Source organism: Rhinoderma darwinii, chromosome 5, assembly GCF_050947455.1.
Source record: "Rhinoderma darwinii isolate aRhiDar2 chromosome 5, aRhiDar2.hap1, whole genome shotgun sequence".
Classification (NCBI taxonomy): domain Eukaryota; kingdom Metazoa; phylum Chordata; class Amphibia; order Anura; family Rhinodermatidae; genus Rhinoderma; species Rhinoderma darwinii.
Genome location: NC_134691.1, coordinates 126,308,044 through 126,331,685, shown reverse-complemented (window position 1 = coordinate 126,331,685; position 23,642 = coordinate 126,308,044). Strand labels below are relative to the sequence as shown.

General features: G+C 43.4%; 1 protein-coding gene across 1 annotated transcript in view; it reads left to right on the top strand.

Annotated features, from left to right (window-relative positions):
* NETO1 (neuropilin and tolloid like 1) overlaps positions 1 to 23,642 on the top strand; it is a 147,309-nt gene that overhangs the window by 6,484 nt on the left and 117,183 nt on the right. Inside the window, exon 4 of the mRNA XM_075826477.1 lies at positions 22,152 to 22,400. Within this exon, the coding sequence (XP_075682592.1) occupies positions 22,152 to 22,400 (249 nt within the window). The remainder of the gene's footprint in view (positions 1 to 22,151; positions 22,401 to 23,642) is intronic.

Sequence of the window (23,642 nt, the reverse complement as noted above, 5' to 3'; positions counted from 1 at the left end):
ACGATGAGGGACACAGCTCTGATTACATTATACAAACGGTGTGTCCCGGCCCTTTGTTATTTAAGGCGATTGCATCAGAGTCTTCTACATTACCCAGGCTGCCCACATACTGTAATTTGCGAGTGCTCCATACCACAGCAGGAGGTGCCGATAACTAATAGAGCTGAATCTGTAACCGTTTTACACAAAAAATTTGGTTTTGTAAATATTCCAACATTTTTTTAAATAAATGCTTGCTGAGCATGGAATAATGATTTGTTGAGTCTATTACACTGAGAAGCTAAAGAGTAGAAGCGTTTTGTTGGAATGTGTAATGAAGGTTTAATAACTGTATTTAATACTTTGATAAACAATGTTTACAGCAGGATTCAATGCTGTTACAATAGATTTTGTAGAATTTGAAAGCACAAGATCAAATAATTGATGACCTAAGAGCTTGAGATGTTGCAGCCACATTTTAAAACAATATCCAAAGTACCTTTCTTAACCCCATAAGGACGCAGCCTAGTTTGGGCATTAAGACGAGCCCATTTTTCAAATCTGACATTTTTCACTTTTTGTGGTAATAACTTCGGAATGCTTTGACCTATCCAAGCGATTCTGAGAGTGTTTTCTTGTGACACATTGGGCTTTATGTTAGCGATAAAATTTGGTCGATACATTGAGTGTTTATTTGTGAAAAATAGCTAAATTTAGTGAAAAATGTGAAAAATTTGCATATTTTTTTATTTAAATGTATCTGCTTGTAAGATATACCACACAAAATAGTCACCAATTAACATTTCCCATATGTCTACTTTAGATTGGCATATTATTTTGAGCTTTATTTTATTTTTCTAGGACGTTATAAGGCTTAGAACATAAACAGCAATTTCTCATATTTTCAAGAAAATCTCAAAACCCTTTTTTTAGCTACCAGTTCAGTTCTGAAGTGGCTTTGAGGGGCCTATGTAGTATAAACCCCCATAAAACACCACATTTTAAAAACTAGACCCCTGAAAGTATTCAAAACAGTATATAGAAAGTTTCTTAACCCTTTAGGCATTTCACATGAATGAAAGTAAATTGGAGGTGAAATTTGCAAATTTCATTTTTCTTGCAGAAATTCAATTTGAATCAAATTCTTTCTGTAACACAGAAGGTTTTACCAGAGAAAGACCCCAAAATATGTATTGTCCAGATTCTGCAGTTTTTAGAAATGTCCCACATGTGTCTCTAGTGCGCTAGTGGAATAAAACACAAGCCCCAGAAGCAAAATAGCACCTAGTGCATTTTGGGGCCTGTTTTTTTATTAGAATATATTTTAGGCACCATGCTAGGTTTGAAGAGATCTTGTGGTGCCAAAATAGTAGAAATCCCCCTAAATGACCCTGTTTTGGAAACTACACCCCTCAAGGAATTCATTTATGGGTGTTGTGACCATTTAGACCCCACAGTTTTTTCACAGAACTTATTTAAATTGGACTGTGAATTAAAAAAAAATTTTTTTTTCAATAATATGTAGTTTTGGCTCAAAATGTCTTATTTTCACAAGAAATGAAACACCCCATTTTGTTGCCCAATTTGTCCTGAGTGCGGCAATACCCCATTTGTGGTGATAAACTGCCGTTTGGGCCCATGGCAGGGCTCAGAAGGAAAGGAGCGCTGTTTGTTCTTTGGAGTGCAGATTGTGCTGGATTGGTTTTCGGGTGCCATGTCACATTTGCAGAGCCCCAGAGGTATCAAAACAATGAAAACCCACCAGAAGTGACCCCATTTTAAAATCTATAGGTGTAGATCTAGAGGTGTAGTGAGCATTTTGACCCTACAGGTATTGTCCAAAAGGTAATGCGCAGCAGATGGTGCAGATTGAGATGAGCAAATTTCTATACATATATGCCATTTCAGTGTCCAATATATTGTGCCCAGCATGTGCCACCGGAGATATACACTCTATAAATTGTAATGTGGGTTCTCCTGGGTATGGCAATACCCTACATGTGGCTGTTATCTGCTGCCTGGGCACACAGCAGGGCTCAGAAGGGAAAGATGAGGGGGATAAACTGTGCGGAGTGCATCAGGGTAAGTAAAACTGGGGTAGATTAAAAATCAAGGGATGTATGATAAATTTTAAAATACTCTTTCATGCAGAGTCCTGCTTTTTCGGGATGTGTATCACATTGATATATTGTGTCCTTCCTTATCCCCCTTTTATAGCAGACTTTTCACCTCTTTTGACTTTTTCCCTTCTTGCCAGTTTGGGGAACTCCTCCTGGAAAGTGTTGCCCTGGTACGATGCGTGTGGCCTCGCTTCCAGAAGTACTGGATGCCCCCCCTTGATAACCACCTCTTGAAATTCCAGGAAAGTTCCCGTCTGGCCTGCACATCGACGTAGCACATACGCCTTGTACAATGCCGTCTGCTATCTGATGTGCACGGCTAGCTTCTTATATCACACCCTCGATTTCCGCATGGCACTGTAGGGCTTCAGTACTTGATCTGACAAGTCCACCCCTCCCATGTACCTATTGTAGTCCAGGATGCAGTCTGGTTTGGGGGTCTCTGTGCTGGTACTTCGTACAGGTACATGGGTACTGGTGTGGCCATGTATTGTTGTCAATACAAGGACATCTCTCTTGTCCTTGTACTTGACACACAATATGTTGCTGCTGGATTGTGCCCTGATCTCACCCCTTCTGAGTGTTTGCCCAAGCAGAGTCTTAGGGAGGCCTCTCAGATTTCTTCTAGCAGTGCCACATGCCGCAATACTTCTGGAAGGGAGGCACTTGAAGAGCGGGACGCTGGTATAAAAATTATCCAGGTAGAGGTGGTAACCCTGGTCCAGCAGTGGGTGCACCAAATCCCACACAAATTTAGCATTAACTCCCAGTAAGGGGGGGTGGGGCATTCTGGGGGCTGAATACTGGTGTCCTTCCCTTCATATATCCTAAATTTGTAGGTATACCCTGATGCACTCTCGCACAGCTTATACATCTTCACACCATGCCTTGCCCTCTTACTCGGCATATACTGGCGGAATTGAAGCCTCCCTTTAAAATGTACCAAGGACTCATCAATAGAAATACACTTCTCGGGGGTGTATGTTTGGGAAAAGCAGGCACTGAAATGGTCTAATAGGGGTCTACGTTTATACAAACGGTCAAAACTGGGGTCATCTCGGGGTGGGCACTGCTCATTATCAGTATAAGGTAAGAAGCGAAGTATTGCCTAATTTTTTTTTTTTTAGGTTCCAGTTCAGTTATGAAGTTGCTTTGGGGGTCTATATATTAGAAACCCCTATCAAACACCCCATTTTAGAAACTAGACCCCTCAAAGTATTCACAACAGCATTTAGAAAGTTTATTAACCCTTTAGGTGTTTCACAAGATATTTAAAGCAATATGAAATTTACATAAAACAGAAGGTTTTACCAGAGAAACGCAACTCAATACTTATTGCCCAGATTCTTCAGTTTTGATATATATCCAACATGTGGCCCTAGTGCACTAATGGACTGACGCACCGGCCCCCGAAGCAAAGGATCACCTAGTGGATTTTGAGGCCTCCTTTTTATTAGGCACCATGTTTGAAGAGGTCTTCTGGTGCCAAAACAGTGTAAACCGCCCCCAAAAGTGACGCTATTTTGGAAACTAAACCCCTTAAGGAATTCATTGTAGTTTTCATGGGGTGCATGCGACTTTTTTTGATCAGTTTTTTTTCTATTTTTAAGAGGTGTGGTGACTAAAAACAGCAATTGTTTTTTATTCTATTTTTTTTTACAGCGTTTACCGTGCGCTATGAATGACATATTCACTTTATTTTGCGGGGCGATACGATTACGCGATACCATATGTTTATAGTTTTTTTTTATGTCTTATGGCGTTTGCACAATAAAATACTTTTTGTAAAAAATCATTTACTTTTTGTGTTGCCATATTCTAAGAGCCAGAGCTTTTTTCTTTTTCCATCAAGAAAGCTGTCGAGGAATTATTTTTTGCGTAACAAATTGTAGTTTCGATCTGTACTTTTTAGGTACATGCGACTTTTTGATCTCTTTTTATTCCATTTTTTGGGAGGTAAAGTGACCAAACAATTGTAATTCTGGTATGGTTTATTATTATTTTCTTTTATGGCGTTTAATGCATGGGATAGATAACAAAATAATTTTGTATTTCAGGCCGTTACGGACGCGGCGATACCAATTATGCTTTTATCACTCTTAAAACTTTTATTTTCTTATTTTTACTCAACTTTTTTTTTACTTTTTTACACTTTTTTATTTTGTCTCACTAGGGAACGTGAGGGCAGGAGGCCCTGATCGTAATTCTAATACACTGCACTACATATTGGCGTATTAGAGCTGTCAGGACCCACTAGTCTTCCGTAGATGGCATAGCTGGACACCATTATTAGGCGTCCGGTTGCCATAGCAACTATCGCCACCCGCTATCATGTAGCCGGCTGTCGATGGTGGTTTAACCCCTAAGAAGCCACGATCGCTATTGAACGCTGCTTCTAAGGGGTTAATCAGCGGGGACACAGCGATCAGTCCACGCTATAGGAGCTGCGGCAACTGCTGTACGAGACAGCAGCTGTCACAGCACCTGTGTGTGTCGGGAGGACGGCCGTGTCGGGAGGACGTAATTTTCCGTCATGGAGCGCGAACTATGTAGTTACCATGACGGAATAGTACGTCACTGAGTGCTAAAGGGTTAAAGGAGTAGTCCAGTATAATGTAAATAAAGCTGGTTGGTGGTCCTGTGGTTACCACTGCTGACTTGCACTCCTGTAGTCCAAAGTTTGAACTCAACCAATAGCAATGTCTGAATGGAATTTGTATAGATTTCCTTCCACACTTGAAAAACATTCCCAGGGAGATTTATCAAAAAATGTTTAAAGAAAAAGTACAGGAGCGTGTGAGATAGGAAAATTAGATTGTGAGCCCCATTGCACACAGGGACTCGTATAAGTTCTTTCAAGTTATGAAATGTTCTAATTGGTCTAGGGCACATGTGTCAAACCTGTAGCCCTCGAGCTGTTGCAAACTACAACCCCAAGATGCCTTAAAAGCATGCAGGAACCAGGGAATGCTTGGGAGTTGTAGTCTTGCAACAGCTGGAGGGCCACAGGTTTGACACCACTGGTCTAGGGGTAAGGTTTCCATAGTAATGTCTTAAATAACAATGGGACAACTCTTGATTTTTTTTTTTTAATTGACCTGTCACACATAGATGATGAAAGTATAGCATAGAGCATACAACAGTCACTGTTTTTTGTTTTTTTTTAATTGACCTGCTACAAATATAGGGTGAAAGAATAGCATAGAGCAGGGGTCTCCCACATGCGGCCCCTGTGTCTGTCATCTGCGGCCCGCGGGACACAGAGCCGCTAGTATAGGCTCTGCTGCGAGACTCTGGAATTCCCTGACATCGCTGTCCACATATGAACAGCGATGTCTGGGGCTTCCCCAGAGCCGGAGTCCCGTGCAGAGCGCTAGTATAGGCTCTGCTCCAGGACTCTGTGGAATTCCCTGACATCGCTGTCCATATATGGACAGTGTGTCAGGGTCTTCCCCAGAGCCGGAGTCCCGTGCAGAGCGGTAGTATAGGCTCTGCTCCAGGACTCTTTGGAATTCCCTGACATCGCTGTCCATATATGAACAGTGTGTCAGGGTCTTCCCCAGAGCGGAGTCGCGGGCAGAGAGCTAGTATCGGCTCTGCTCCGGGACTCTGTGGAATTCCCTGACATCACTGTCCATATATGGACAGTCTGTCAGAGTCTTCTCCAGAGCGGAGACCCGGGCAGAGAGCTAGTATCGGCTCTGCTCCGGGACTCTGTGGAATTCCCTGACATCGGTGTCCATGTTTGGACGCACAATGTCTGGGGCTTCCCCAGAGCCGGAGTCCCGGGCAGAGTGCTAGTATAGGCTCTGCTCTGGGACTCTGGTGAAGCCTCTGACATCGCTGTCCATACATCGACAATGATGTCAGGGGCTTCCCCAGAGCAGGAGTCCCAGTGACGTGAGGAGCACAGCTGGAGTCCCAGGAAGAGCCACTAGCACTCTGCCCGGGACTCCAGCTCTGGGTTTGCCCCTGACATCTCTGTCCATATATGGACAGTGATGTCAGGAGCAGAGCTGGAATCCCAGGCAGAGTGCTAGAAGCGGCTCTGCTCCAGGACTCCAGCTCTGTTCAAGCCCCTGACATAACTGTGGCAGTATCTGCGAAGGGCACCGTGGCAGCTTCTGCGGAGGGCACTGTGGCACCATCTGTGGAGGGCACTGTGGAAGCATCTGCGGAGGTGTACTGTGGCAGCATCTACGGAGGGCACTGTGGCAGCATCTACAGAGGGCACTGTGGTAGCATCTATAGAGGGCACTGCGGCAGCATCCACAGAGGGAACTGTGGCAGAATCTACAGAGGACACTGTGGCATCATCTACAGAGGACACTGTTGCAGCATCTACAGAGGGCACTGTGGCAGCATCTACAGAGGGCACTGTGGCAGTATGTACAGAGGACACTGTGGCATTATCTATGGGTGTGTTTCATTATGTACAGAGGGCACTGTGGCATTATCTACAGAGGGCACCGTGGCATTATCTACAGAGGGCACCGTGGCATTGTCTACGGGTGTGTTGCATTATCTACAGAGGGCACTGTGTCATTATCTACAGAGGTCACTGTGGCAGCATCTACAGAGGACTCTGTGGCAGCATCTACAGAGGGCACTGTGGCAGCATCTACAGAGGGCACTGTGGCAGCATCCACAGAGGGCACTGCGGCAGCATCCACAGAGGGCACTGTGGCCGCATTCACCGAGGGTACTGTGGCACTATCTAAAAAGGGGCTGCCCAATCTTGACATGTGTGTCTGCCAAACGCTGCTAACTGAGCCGCCAGACTGCATTTAGCGACACTTAAACTGGAAAACTGGATTGTTGAAATAAGCACATGGAGAAATCTCTCAAATTTTAAACCTAGCGGTATTATTATAGTAATCTAGCATTATTATTATTATTATTATTAATATTATTATTATTATAGTAATATAGTGTTATAGTAGTTCAAATAACTAATTGATTAACAATAATTTTGTATTGTATCAAATTTGAAAGTAAAGCGGCCCGTCAACTTCCCATTTTTTCTATATGTGGCCCACTTACCCGGCCGAGTTTGATATCCCTGGCATAGAGCATACAACAGTCATTGTCTCCCAACCTGCAATGTCTGTTTTGTAGCCCACTTCACGGGAAAACATGGCAGGCAATTCATGGACTACTTTCTTATCCGCTTCACTCGTAAGATATGAGATAAACAGATATAGCATATAGCTAGAAAGAATGACGCGCGCGCACGCACACACATACACGCGCGTATATACTGTATATACGTGTAAAAATATGGTGTTCCCTACAGAAAGCTGACTGCTGCTGTATAAGCACTAGAAGTTAATAAACCTTGCCATGCTTCATAAACTGCTTACTTTTAAATAAGTGTGTTTTAATTAAGATTTTCTGTAATTTAGCAAATCCTTGACATAAAAACCTCAGATTTGACAGTAAATATGTTTTGCTTGGGTAACTGCATAAGGATTGACAGTACTTAATGATGACGGAACCAAACTACAGATGTTAAATGACTGTAGGATATTTGTGTAGTATACTGGTCATTAGAATGCTGATAAATGATTTCTGGATGAAAGTCTAGTGTGTCCAGTGATGTCCTGTTAGGTTGTACGCTATGATAAAAAGTATATTTGTAGATGTGACTAAATCATAGCACAGCAGTATATATAGCTGTAAGGGGTGCAATATCTGACCACTATGTCTCGGCTCTCTGTCACATAATAGAAAGCAGCCCTTGTAGGGGGACATCTTCAAAGAAAATGAAGTGGTACTCCTAAATGAAAAGAAATGATTGAACTTGATGTTTATTCACAAGTATTGTATTTTTGTATACATCTTACAATTAAGAAGCTTGTCCCAACTGGAAAATTCTTGTCCTTTTGCCTTATTAAAGAAGTTATTGGATGGCAGAAAAAAAAAAGTCCAAAAAGAATTTAAACACCTTTTTCATCTACCCAGGCATAATGTTCACACAGCAGCGAAAAAAACCGAGGTGTAAATGTGTCAAATACGGTAGCATTTTTGTGAAGCGCTTTTTAAAATTCAAGCATTTTTTAGCACTCCCATTGACTTTATGGGAACATTTGGCAAGTTTTCGGCACGCTTTACTTGCCAAGAATTAACATGATTTTTTTTTTAATGTGACGCATCATTTAAACACGCCCACATAAAAAAGTGTGTTCTATGCACTAACGGTGTGCTTTTACATTAATGTCAATCGGAAGTTTAAATGAAGCATTTTTGAATGCATATTTCAGTGTGTAAAACTTGCCAAAATATGCATCAAATACACGCAATGTGAACAGTGTGAAATGTGATTTTTTTTTGACTACATACCAATTGTTATGGCAGTGCTGCTTCTTTTCTTCCTGCTTTGACACGTACTTAAAAACTACAAATCCCAGCATCCCCTTCATCTCTTGTTTCCCCGCCTGACTCTGTAGTTCTGAGATAGTTTCACCTCTCAAAACAAGAACAGATTCTACGGCATTGCTGTCTGTATTCCACTTCTATAAATAAATTGGCTGGGGTAATAAACATAAGTTCATGTTCACCCTGGCCGAAATAAAAACTAAAGGCCCTATTACACGGGACAATGATCGGGCAAACAAGCGTTCATATGTGTAAACAGCGCAACGATCAGTCAATGAATGAGCAAACACTCGTTCATCGGCTGATCTGCTTGTTTCTGCAGCATTAAAAATTATCGTTGTCTGCAGCACATCTCAATGTGTTAACGGAGATGTGCTGCAGACATGAGGAAAATGTATGGGGATGAACAATCGTAGTAACGAGCGTTTGTCCCCATACAGAACCAATCATTGTGAAAGGAGCAAACGAGCGCCGATCAATGAGCTGTCTCGTTGATCGGCACTCGTTTTCACGGCCCATATCGGTCCGTGTTGTAGGGCCTTTACGAAAGTATCATATTTGATGTATTTACATATGAGTTGGCCAATGTGCCCGCTATAAAAAAATTGTGTCATTATTAGTGGACTGGTGCACATGCAATCGGATGCAGATAGACATAATAACAGTTAACATCCACAAAATCCTCTCTGCAATACTAGTGCAGAGACAGAGAAGAGGGCTGACTGAGCTAATCGACTAGGTTACATTTCCAGCCATCTGCAGTAATGCGCCAACACAACAGCCCCTTTGACCCACATGACCAATGAGTTGAAGAGACACTGCTCCTTTTCAGCCAAGTGACATATGACGCACCGATACACAGAGAAGGGGGGAGGCAGCTCAGTGTCACGTGCAGCCGTGAAGACAAATCACAACTTACTACAAAATTAGTGAATTTCCAGGATCACGCGACTACTGATGGATTCGGGCGGTCCATGCATCTTTTGAAATACAACTATGTTAGTAAGTTATTTTATTTTACATGAAATGCTCATACATTTCAAGGCTCCGGATAACCTGTTTAAGTCATGAGGATGTCATAGCGGGAGCCCTTACTTCGAAGCCCCTGTATTAACCTGATCAGACTTATGATCTGTTTGACTATGCATATTGGCAAAAATAGAAAGAAGGTAGAGAAGATCCATAAAAAGAATGAAGTTCTCGATGATGTAAAATTAATGATTGTGCTTTGTATAAAATGGATATATCAGTCATTGGTGTAATAGTGGAAGGTTTGGGCCAATTGAATATAAGAATGCGTCAGAGATTTATTTTACAGAGCATAGGACTATTAAAGGGGTTCTGCGCTTTGGACAATCCCTACTTGTTAGAATTGTTCCTGGACAATAAGCTGATCACGAAGTGTCCCACTGCTAGGACTCACAGCGATCAGCTGTAATCTGTTATGAAACCTGACAGTAAGTGTTCAATTTCCCAGCAGCGCCGCCACATAAGAAACTTAGTATTACGCAGTGCCAACCTATATCAATTTCTGTGTGTAAGACAGGACAGGTCCTCCAGAACAAGAGACACTCTTTGCAACTGCTCTCCACTCTGGCCTAGAGAATAGGATCCTGAACCTGGACCCCCCCTCTATTAACTCAGAATTCCCTAATAGTGTATATGAAAATGTGTTTTCTTAACTGGACAACCCCTTTAAAGTAGGCAATGGGTAAATTCAATATAATTAAAATAAGTTTACTGGACAGATATGAAGCTTTAATACCGATATAGGGAGAAACGGTAGTATTTATTTATTACCTTTTCTCCATTGTTATTTCACTGTTCATCAGTATGCTCAGCGTGATTTCTGATCTTCCTGTCCCTGATCATATCAATGTGAAACATTTTGGAATGATAAAGGATATTGCTACTTTTTCCAATAATAATTTTCATACCAGTCATGGACCTTCCTTTATTATGTAAAATTATTTTTGCCGCTTCAGTGTGAAATTTGCACTACAGAAAGAGCGGCTTTAGGGAAGCAGAATGACTAGAACTCCATATGCGCAGGTAGGCAGGGAGTTGTTGGTCTGTTAGTGTGAAGGGGACACAAGTCACTGGAGAAAACAGGTGAATAGTCACCACACAAATATATGAAGTTGGAACAATATGAGGCAATGAGGAGATTTTATATTTGTATTTATTGTACAAGAACCTATTAATGTGTCTCTATTGTGCATTTTTCTGCATTTCTGAATCATGTAAATTGCCCATGTTGACGTGTGCTTTCTCAAAGCCACAAGTTTACTATAAAACTGATTACAAATTGACATCTGTAAACTCATTATTATCTCATTTTAGAATCTAGAATGCACCATTGAGATTTGACTATATTCAGAGTTTCAGTGGACAGATTTATCCACACCTACATTTTCCTGTTTGCAGTTATATGCACGGAATAGACATGTCTGTGAGACTGTGAAAAATAATTATCTGATATGGTAACTAAACAAATCCCTTTTGAGAAGTTGGAATTTCACTAGGAAGCTATTACAACATGTATATGAATGATTTCTTCACAATGCTCATGTCACGTAGGGTTCGTGGACCCATTGGGCCGTACCGCCTTGGCGGTATGGCAGCTGGCCAACAGGGTGCAGGTCACAGTCCGTATAAGGTACCTGTGGCAGCTCGGACAGTAGCAAGGCAGGCTCGGCTGGGACTAGGCAGCGGGTAGACGTCAGGCGTGGAGCAGCAGGACAGGCGTAGATACAGCACGGCACGACTACAGCACAGCACGGCACTAGAACAGGATACAGGAACATGGAACACTGGGAGCAGGAAACACTAGGGGACTATTTGCAAGACAAACTTAGGATACGACAACAACGCTCAGGCTTGGAAGTAAGGGGCTGGTCTCTACTTATAGTCCAGGGTGCTATGGGCTAATTACACATAAAAGTCTGGGACCCGGCCCAGGTGAGCGGAAGTGAGCGCTGGCATCTCCTGAGGAGGAGACTGGGGCCAGCGCTCGCAGGCCCATGGCTGCGGGCCTCAGGAGGTGAGTGAGACTGACGGCCCGCTGTCATGAGCATGACAGTATCCCCTCCTCTTACGCCCCCTCTTCTTGAGACCAGAACGTGAAAAAAACTTCTTCAGAAGGGTAGGAGCATTGAGGTTCTCCATTGGGTCCCAGGACCTCTCTTCAGGACCAAACCCCCTCCAATTCACCAAATAAAAAGTCTTTCCTCTCACTTTCTTGGTGTCCAAGATCTCCTTAACCTCGAAGGTGTCTGAAGGGCCGCTGGAGGCAACTGCAGGGCTAGGAGTTTTGGTAAAGTGATTCAGGACCACCGGTTTTAGGAGAGAGACATGAAAGGAATTGGGGATCTTGAGGGCAGGAGGCAGCCGAAGCTTGTAGGTGACAGGGTTGATCCGTTGCAGGATCTCGAAGGGTCCGAGGAACCTGGGAGCAAACTTGCATGACGGAACCCTCTGTCAAATGTTCCTGGAGGACAGCCAGACATTTGTGCCAGGAAGAAAATTAGGTGGTTCTCTTCTCCTTGTGTCTGCCTTCCGTTTCATACGGTCAACCACCAGCAGGATCGAGTCTGCTGCCAGATCTGTAGAAAGTCCCTAAAGGCCGTGTCAGCAGCTGGTACCTCGGACGTATCAGGCACCAGGAGAGGTATTCGTGGAGGTGATCAAGGACAATGAAGAACGGTGTGTTCCTTGTGGACTCGCTGGTATGATTGTTATAAGAGAACTCAGCCCACGGAAGCAACTGCACCCAGTAATCATGCTGCTTAGAGAAGAAATGGCGTAGGTAGTTCTCCAAGATCTGATTGATCCTCTCAACATGACCATTGGACTGAGGATGGTAGGCCGAGGAAAAGTCAAATTTCACACCTAGGACTCCGCAGAGGGCTCTCCAGAACCTCGAGGTGAACTGAACCCCCTGATCAGACACAATATGCTGTGGCAAGCCGTGCAGGCGGAAGATGTGTTGGATAAACAGCTTGGCCAGTTGAGGAGCAGAATTAAGACTGGTCAGAGGAACGAAGTAGGCCATCTTCAAAAACCGATCCACCACCACCCAGACAGTACTGCATTCGGCAGAGAGAGGCAGGTCAGTAATAAAGTCCATAGCTATATGCTGCCAGAGAGCATCAGGCACAGGCAATGGCTGGAGCAGGCCTGGAGTGAGCGACCTTGTTAGCTGCACACACAGACCAGGAGGAAACAAAGTCCATAATGTCCTTGGGCAGCATGGGCCACCAGAAATGAAGGGCAATCAGATCCCGGGTCTTACGGGTCCCCGCGTGACTTGCCAGTCTAGAGGACTGTCCCCAGCGGAGCATTCTCCCTACCACGGGAAGGGCTGCACCAGGAATCAGCTCGATAGGACAGTCATACACCCGATGTGGGGGTAGCGTCTCCACCTCCCTCTTGCTGAAGACATCCGAAAATGCAACATAATGGCCAGGCAATCCTTCCAATGACTGAGGCAGAGGAGGCTGAACCGAACGAATCTGTCCCAGGCAACGGTTGTGACATTCAGGGGCCCCACTGGAGAACCTCTCCAGAGTTCCAGTCCAGGACTGGGGCATGTAGTCAGAGCTAAGGCAGACCCAGCAGCATGGGGTTAATGGCCTTGGACAAGGCAAAAAATTATAGCAACTCAGAGTGGAGAGCTCCCACTTGGAGCCTCAGCGGCTTGGTCACATCAATAACTGGATCTGGCAGAGGAAGTCCATTTACAGATGCCACCATCAACGGCCTCTCCAGAGGGGTAGTGGGCAATTGAAGAAGATCCACCAGGTCTCTACAAATGAAATTAGCAGCGGATCCAGAGTCCAGATATGCAGAGACCTGATGCGTTGTCTCGCCGGACACTATGGTCACTAGTAAGGACAATTTGGACGGAAGTCCTTTTTTACCCAAGCTTGTCTCTCCTACCAACCCTAGGCTTTGGGGCTCTTGGGGACACAGGTGCACAAGATGGCCTCCGAGGCCGCAATATAGACAGAGTCCCGAAGTGCGTGTGCGTTGTCTCTCCTGAGAAGACAGCTTACACCGGTCCATGCTCACAGACTCCATATGAAGATCGTCATCAGAGAATAACAGAGGTTGCTGTAACGATGGAACCGGACTAGGGAGGCCTCCCCCCCGACGAGCCTCTTGGGACCGTTCTCGGATCCTCATATCAATCCGGGCGGATAGAAGGATGAGATCATCCAGAGTAGACGGCAGATCTCGGACGGCAAGCTCGTCCTTAATTCTAGAAGACAGTCCATGCCAGAATTTAGCCACCAGGGCCTCATTGTTCCACAACAGTTCTCCCACCAGGGTGCGGAAGTGGTCAGCGTACTCGCCCACGGAGGTGTCCCCTTGGCGTAGGTTCATCAAGGAGGCTGCTGCAGACGAGACTCGTCCAGGCACCTCAACCACCATGCGAAAAGTCCGGAGTAAGCCCAGGAAGTCACGGGTCTCTAGTCCTTGTCTCTCCCAGATAGGATTCGCCCATGCAAGGGCCTTGCCAGTGAGGAGAGAGATGATGAAAGTGACCCTTGCGCCGTCAGACGAAAATGCACTTGCATACAGACGGAAGTGGATCTGGCACAGGTCCTCGCGTCTCCATCATAGCGGTCAGGAAGTGGCAAAAAAAACGTGGCTCAACACTGCCAGGAGGTGTAGTAGGAGGAACGGCAGCTTGTGATGTCATCTTGGTCTTGGATCGAGCAGCGGGGTCCATGACCTGAGCGTACTGTCACGTTGGGTTCGTGGACCCACTGGGCCGAACCGCCTTGGCGGTATGGCAGCTGGCCAACAGGGTGCAGGTCACAGTTCACCGTTCGTATAGTGTACCTGTGGCAGCTCCGACAGTAGCAAGGCAGGCTCGGCTGTGACTAGGCAGCGGGTAGAAATCAGGCGTGGAGCAGCAGGACAGGTGTAGATACAGCACGGTACGACTACAGCACAGCACGGCACTAGAACAGGACCCTACGGGACCCAGCCGAGGTGTGCGGAAGTGAGCACTGGCGTCTCCTGAGGAGGAGACTGGGGCCAGCACTCGCAGATCCATGGTTGCAGGCGTCAGGAGGTGAGTGAGCCTGGCGGCCCACGGCCATGGGCATGACAGCTCATAATGTTTTGCTGGACAGTAGACAGGTTTTTGTAATACAGTATACAGTATGTTCAAGAAGATAATTCAAACCCAGATATTAGGTCCAAAGTTCTCATTTGAGCATGAGTCCCTGTAGAATATTCACTACCTTATCTATCTATCTATCTATCTATCTATCTATCTATCTATCTATCTATCTATCTATCTATCTATCTATCTATCTATCTATCTATCTATCTATCTATCTATCTATCTATTCTATCTATCATCTGTCTGTCTGTCTGTTCGTCCGTCTATCTATCTATCTATCTATCTATCTATCTATCTATCTATCTAATCTATCTATCATCTGTCTGTCTGTCTGTTCGTCTGTCCGTCTATCTATCTATCTATCTATCTATCTATCTATCTATCTATCTATCTATCTATCTATCTATCTATCTATCTATCTATCTATCTATCTATCTATCTATCTATCTATCTATCTATCTATCATCTATCTCATATTTATCTATCTATCTTCGTCTTAAATGAAATGTTCACGGTTTCATTATTTTAACTTTATGTCACTCCGCCGATTTGCCACTATTTGGAGTTTTGCAGACTAGATGAATCCATATAATAAAAGTCTTCCTAGAACTATATAATCCTCAGATGCCTTTTCAAGCAGATCTCAAGGGTCCACATTTAGGCCTTATTCACACGACAGTGAAAAACGGCTGTGTGACGGCCGTTCTTTTAACCGTTTTCAGAACAATGATATTCTATGGGTTTATTCACCCGGCCATTTTTTTAATGGCCCGTGAATAATGAATGTCAAAAAATAGTACATGTTCTATTTTTGGCCGTTTTCACGGCCTGACGGCCTCCATAGAAGTCAATGGATCCATTTTTAACGGCTGTCAATACATGTAACAACCGTTAAAACGGATCTGTGACATGGGGATTGGTAAGGGAACTACTAGTTCCCTTTTTGGCTATCGGCAGCTCGATGACACTCACCGATGCAGCACCGACCTCTTCAGGTGTGGTCTCTTGCCTTCACGGCTTCTGCGAAGCCTCGGCAGATTACGTGAAGACGAGAGACCACATGTGAAGACGAGCTGCATCGCTGAGTGTCATTGCGTCGCCGCAGATCCCGTGAAGACGAGAGACCTTACCTGAAGAAGACAGCGCTGCATCGGTGAGTATGTAGGGCATTCATGTCGGGCTGTGTGGCAACATATACAGGAGGCTGTGTGGCATATACAGCGAGGCTGTGTGGCATATATAGGGAGGTGTGTGGCATCGTACACAGGGAGGTGTGTGGCATCATATACAGGGAGGTGTGTGGCATCATATACAGGAGGTATGTGGCATCATATACAGGAGGTGTGTGGCATCATATACAGGGAGGTGTGGCATCATATACAGGGAGGTGTGTGGCATCATATACAGGGAGGTGTGTGGCATCATATACAGGAGGTGTGTGGCATCATATACATGAGGTGTGTGGCATCATATACAGGGAGGTGTGTGGCATCATATACAGGGAGGTGTGTTGCATTATATACAGGAGGTGTGTGGCATCATATACAGGGAGGTGTGGCATCATATACAGGGAGGTGTGTGGCATCATATACAGGGAGGTGTGTGGCATCATATACAGGGAGGTGTGTGGCATCATATACGGAGGTGTGTGGCATCATATACAGGGAGGTGTGTGGCATCATATACAGGGAGGTGTGTGGCATCATATACAGGGAGGTGTGTGGCATTATATACAGGAGGTGAGTGGCATCATATACAGTGAGGTGTGTGGCATCATATACAGGGAGGTGTGTGGCATCATATACAGGGAGGTGTGTGGCATCATATACAGGGAGGTGTGTGGCATCATATACAGAAGGTGTGTGGCATCATACACAGGAGGTGTGTGGCATCATATACAGGAGGTGTGTGGCATCATTTACAGGGAGGTGTGTGGCATCATATACAGGGAGGTGTGTGGCATCATATACAGGGGGGTGTGGCATCATATACAGGGAGATGTGTGGCATCATATACAGGAGGTGTGTGTCATCATATACAGGGAGGTGTGTGGCATCATATACAGGAAGGTGTGTGGCATCATATACAGGGAGGTGTGTGGCATCATATACAGGGAGGTGTGTGGCATTATATACAGGAGGTGTGTGGCATCATATACAGTGAGGTGTGTGGAAATTACAGGAGGTATGTGGCATCATATACAGAAGGTGTGTGGAATTTACAGGAGGTATGTGGCATCATATACAGGGAGGTGTGTGGCATCGTATACAGGGAGGTGTGTAGCATCATATACAGGGAGGTGTGTGGTATTATATACAGGATGTGTGTGGCATCATATACAGTGAGGTATGTGGCATCATATACAGGGAGGTGTGGCATCATATACAGGAGGTATGTGGCATCATATGCAGAAGGTGTGTGGCATATGCAGGAGGTATGTGGCATCATATATAGGGAGGTGTGTGGCATCATATACGGGAGGTGTGTGGCATCATCTACAGGAGGGCTGTGTGGCATCTACAGGGAGGCGTGTGGCATCATATACAGGAGGTGTGTGGCATCGTATACAGGGAGGTGTGTAGCATCATATACAGGGAGGTGTGTGGTATTATATACAGGATGTGTGTGGCATCATATACAGTGAGGTATGTGGCATCATATACAGGGAGGTGTGGCAGCATATACAGGAGGTGTGTGGCATCATATACAGAAGGTGTGTGGCATATGCAGGAGGTATGTGGCATCATATATAGGGAGGTGTGTGGCATCATATACGGGAGGTGTGTGGCATCATCTACAGGGGGGCTGTGTGGCATCTACAGGTAGGCGTGTGTCATCATATACAGGAGGTGTGTGGCATCATATACAGGAGGTGTGTGGCATCATATACAGGGAGGTGTGTGGCATCATCTACAGGAGGTGTGTGGCATCATATACAGAAGGTGTGTGGCATATACAGGAGGTATGTGGCATCATATACAGGAAGGTGTGTGGTATCATATACAGGAGGTGTGTGGCATCATATACAGGGAGGCTGTAAATAGTGTCTAGGTGAACATGTGACCTTCCTTTGGGTGTTTTCGGGGGCTGGTGCATAAAAAGCCTGACCAATGAAATTCATCAGTTTTTTTAACGGCCATGAAAAACTGATGCAAAACGGATGTGAAACGGCCATTAAAAACGAACAGACGGACTGGAAATGGATGAAAATTTGGAGACACACTGATGCAAAATGGTCATGAAAAACTGACAGTTGATCGTGTGAATATAGCCTTAGGGCCTGTTCACATCACCGTTCATTTCCGTTCCGGGGGTTCCGTCGGAGGGTTCCGTCGGGTGAACCCTGCAACGGAAAGTGAAACTGACAGCACAGCTCCCGTTTCAGTCACCATTGATCTCAATGGTGACGGAAACATCGCTAATGCTTTCCGTTCGTCACAATTCCGTCTGGTTTCCGGTTTTCCGACGGCATCAATAGCGTAGTCGACTGCGTTATTGATTCCGTCAGAAAACCGGAAACCAGACGGAATGGTGATGAACAGAAAGCATTAGCGATGTTTCCGTCACCATTGAGATCAATGGTGACTGAAACGGAAGCTGTGCTGTCAGTTTCACTTTCCGTTGCGGGGTTCACCCGACGGAACCCTCCGACGGAATCCCGGAACGGAAATAAACGGTGATGTGAACAGGCCCTTACTGAGACTCATTTGTGTCTCTATATGTGTAGCAGTTATCAAAATAATTTTCCTACTGGCGGTTTAGTTGATGAAACAATAATATATATATTCTTGCTGTATTAGATAGAGTCTTCCTAGAGAGGTTGTGGTAGGTTTGTGCTCCAACTCAGTAGCCCAACTGAGCAAGCAGAGCTGCAGTACAAAGCATGGGTATGGGTCAAAGCAACAATGAGTCTCTAATGAGAGTGGATGGATTTCAAGCTGACTCAGACTCCCATTAGGCATTACCCATAAATGGACATTTTCTTTAAGTTATTAATATAAAAAGAGGAGATGTCTTAATTACATAATGTAAGGTTTTTAAAATATGTCAATGAGTTGCCAAAGATAAGGAATGGGGATGCTCATTGCTGATAACTATTTACTAAAGTATGGCTATGCATAAAGTAGTTGACTGTTTTTGTCTATTTCAGTATTTTCAGGTATTCGATATTTGATTCCTATTCACGTGATATAGCTTTTAATCGGGCTTTTATGTTCCTCCCACATGCCACAGATTGGAGCTAGGGGCTTGAAAATGTGATCATTTGCAGATCTTAGCGACTCTTGTTACTTCCTCGATTTACATAACCTTACAGCTTATCCTTCTTGGTGTTGCACTTTCAATGTTGAGGAGTGTAGATTCAATGAATAAAACATTCAATCCATATATATTTTTTCAGACCCTTTAGCAGGCTTTTGTTTAGCAATATATGTTTACATACAGAGTCTATGCCAAGGCAATCCCCCTTAGTGTCTAATTCCACGCCCTCGCTTAAATAGGGGGGAGGACCACCAAAATGTTGCAGCGTGCCTTGGTCTGACAGTGTGGAAGAAACACCTTGCCGTAGACTCTGTATGTAAGAATATACTGTAAAAAGCCTGCTAAAAAGACTGAAAAATATTTATAAATGGAATGTTTTATTCATTAAATCTATATATAAAAGCTTGAATTATACTGCAAAGAAAGTGTGTAGGCATCATATTACTTGGAACTTTTGCATTGGCGGCAGCGTGGAGCCGCTGTTACGCATGTTGTTATGGAGATCCGGTTGAAAGTGGACGTGAGCAATAATGTATATTATTTGGACGTTTTATTCCCTTTCTGCACATATGCATAGTTTGAACAAATGTGTTAATGGGGTTAACCGGGTTTCTAATTTTTTTTTAGAAATGACTGCAAAATGACCTGGATTAAAAAAACAGGCAGTACTCACCTCTCCTTTCCACTGGCGATCCAGCGTTGATGCTCTGGCAGTCCTCCCGCTGATTCTTGCACCGCTGTAAACAATCAGAAGACTCATTAGTCATATTATATCAGAAATTAGATTTGTCACTAAACTAGACAACACCTTTAATAGAGAATAACAATAGGTCACAAGAGCCACATGTAAAAAAAACAAAAAACAATACATACAGCACGCAGTTTAAACATTTTACCTCACACTTACGGTAATGAAAATAGTATTTATATACCATACTGCTTAGGGATTTTTTTATTCTAATATAGAAATGATTCTAATATATAAATGGCCAAAGGTATTTGTATAACCAAAAAACAATCTCATGCTCTTGTTAAACATCTAATGCCAAAACCATTTGTGATTATTTTGAAATCAGTTTTCCCATTTGTTTCTATATCTCTTCCGGGAGCGTTTTCCACTAGATTTTGGAACGTGGCTGTGGGGATTCATATCCATTGATACACAAGATCATTAGTGAGGTCGGCCACTGATGTTAGGCCATAGTGAGTGCCTCCCATTAAGTGTTTTGTGGGGTTTAGATCAGTGCTCTGTGCACTCTCTGTGTATCTGGCCAGTATACCCCATACTGATTGACTGAGCCTTCTACAAAATACTCATTTCACTTATCAGACGAGTAGATAGCAACTATTACAATAATAGAATTTAAATGTTCTAGGTGTTTGCTGTGTTATGCATACATAGCCCGAGGTATTGTATAAAGTGATGCATAATGATATTTAGTATTCTCATTTTCTTATTTACCTATTCATTCTTGACATTTTTTAAATGTGAATAGATGTTTTATATATGGTAATTTCTACTCTATTTTATTCTGGTGAAACACAGAAAACTGTATGTTCTGTTCCGTTAAAAAAATAAAATAATAATATGGGTAGTGATAATGTCTCCGTGCCAACAACATTCTAGGTTAAGAATATTCAGGTATACTTTTGCCCAAGTTCTTATAAATAGGTGCATTAGAATAGTACCTTATTCATTTATTTAATGCACAAAGCCTAAAGGCCCTTTTACACGGGCCAATGATCGGGCAAAGGAGTGTTCATATGAACGCTCGTTCCCAATTATTGCCTTGTGACAACAGGGCAACGATCACTCGATTAAAGAGCAAAAGCTCATTCATAGGCTGATCTGCTAATTTATGCAGCATTAAATATTATCGTTGTTGGCAGCACATCTCCCTGTGTAAACAGCGAGATGTACTGCCGACATGATGGAAATGTGTGTAGTCGAGCGATCGTAGTAACAATCCCTCATCCTCAAACATAACCAATCATTGCTCCTTGTGAAAAGAGCAAACAAGCGAAGATCAACAAGTTGTCTCGTTGATCGGCACTTGTTTTCACGGCCCATAACGAACCGTTTAAAAGGTCCATTATGCTCTGTTCACATTTAGGGTATGTGCACACGCTAGCTTCCTTTTACATCTGAAAAGACAGACTGTTTTCAGGAGAAAACAGCTGCGTCGTTTCAGACGTAAAAGCTCCTCCTCGCATTATGCGAGGCGTCTTTGACGCCCATAATCTTGAGCTGTTCTTCATTGACTTACATAGTTACATAGTTACATAGTTAGTACGGCTGAAAAAAGACACATGTCCATCAATGAAAAACGGCTCAAATTACATTTCAAAGAAGTGTCCTGCACTTCTTTGACGAGGCAGACATTTTACGCGTCGTCGTTTGACAGCTGTCAAACGACGACACGTAAATTACTGGTCGTCTGCACAGTACGTCGGCAAACCCATTCAAATGAATGGGCAGATGTTTGCCGACGTATTGTGGCCGTATTTTCAGGCGTAAATCGAGGCATAAGACGCCTCGTTTACGCCTGAAAATAGGTTGTGTGAACCCAGCCTTACCATTCAAACGATGGACACCACAACAGGAACACTGATGAGCTATGAAACCAAAAGAGTCCATTGTGCGCTCTTGGTATCCATTGTACAATGGATCTGGCAGTGTGTTGTGGCTTTTGTTATAGACCGACGCCATAACGCAAATGTGAACAGAGCTTTATATAGAAGTATAGCAGTGTTTTGAACATTTTGTCTGTATCCATTAATGGCTTATGCAGATAAAGATTTGAATAAATGGGGTGTCCGTACTGGAAGATTAAATCTGCCCCAACTGCTTTACCTTCTGGCGATCAGCTGTCATCGCGAGTTGTAGTATGGTATGGCTACTCATTTGTCCTGCAGTAGGCAGTGCAGGGGAAATATATAGTAAATGTGTGACCAAATAATACGTGGCTGTGCTGAGTCTAGCAGAATAAAGCGACTCTTTATCCTCGTTCATATCGTGATACAGAGCAGCAGGGGACTCCATGTGCCACCGTGCAGCGTCCTGCTCACAGCTATGCCATGCTCATGAGACCTCGTATTTTAAAACAAACAGCGAAGATCATCATTCTAGTATCTAAAAAGCAAGATCATCATTCTAGTATGTAAAAGCACTGTATCAAGACTTAAATAATAATTTAGAGCTTTAAATATAAAATATAATGTATATTGGTGAGCTGACAAAAGTGTTTCAGATCTACTTTTTGTTTCTCTTACAGCGGCCCCCAGACAATGCATTGAACTTCATTTTGATGACAAGTATGCCGTAGAGTCGTCCTGGGAATGTAAATTTGATCATATTGAGGTACGAGATGGACCTTTTGGCTTTTCACCAATTATTGGACGCTACTGTGGACAACAAAGCCCTCCTTTTATAAAATCAAGTGGAAGATTTCTGTGGATTAAATTTTTTGCTGATGGTGAACTAGAATCTCTTGGGTTTTCTGCACAATATAATTTTACACCAGGTAAGTTACAAATACTTTTTTGGAATCAATTGTAATTTCATTCTGAATTTACTATTTTATTTTTTATGAAAAACAAAATGAAATGTGTTTAAATGGATGCTCCACCATGAAAAAAAACCTGTTTAAAATAAAGCTTCAACGTGAAGCCATCCTGTGTTTTATTTACTTCTACAACTAAGGGCATGTGCTTGGTGGACTTCAGGTTTTTTTTGTTTACTATCCGAACTTGGTGGTAAAAAATAAAAAATTTTAGTATCCATTTCTCATTTGCTTTCTATCTGTTAGCATAAGGCTTCTTTCAAACTAGCGTTACAATACGTTTACCTCTCTTCCGTCAGAGGAAGAGAGGATCGATACAGTAAACAGAAAACAACGGTTCCCTTACAATTACCATTGATTTCAATGGTAATTCTTTTGTTTCAGTGGCTTTCCTTTTGCCTTGATTCGCTAGGTTTCCGTTTTTTTGAACGGATACAAAAGTGCAGTCTGCAGAACTTTTGTTTCTGTTCAAAAAACGGAAACTTAGCAAACGGAGACAAACGGAAAGCAAATGATACAAAAGAATTACCATTGAACTCAATGGTAATTCTAACGGAACCGTTGCTTTCCGTTTAATATATCGATTCTCTCATCCTCTGACGGAAGAGAGGTAAATGTATAGTAACGGTAGTGTGAATTTAGCCTAGGTTGCATTTTGTTGGGCAATCTATTTTCAATCCATTTTTTCCCAATATGCCAGAGACGAGACAAGGGGTAGGTGAAGTAGGCTGACCCCCAGGGTTCCAATGAGTGGGGGGGGGGGGTGGCACCATCTATTCCTGAGATAATGCTCTGTCTTTCAATTTTTTTGCAAAACCAATTGGACACTGTGACCAAGTTTCTGATAATGCTCTAGGTACCGGGCCCAATGAGTCCTTCTCTTTAGTGTAAACGGAGGTAACTAAACAAATGATTGTCCTACCAACAGTTGTCATGCTGAATTTCAGAAACCAAGGAGGGTACAATCTACAAAACCTGACTTGGGCACCGAGAGATCTTGCTCTGTCGCTGTATGTTGTCACTTCTAATAATCAGTCACATAGGGGAAAGGTTTAGAATTGACGTATTCTGCTCTTTCTTAGCATTAAACTATCCCTCCATCTATATTTTAGTCATAACTCAAGGTTAAAAACATATTTTTTTGTTTAGCTATGTAAGAACATGTAAAAACAGCCATTGTTTGAATTGCTGTCTGCAGCAGAG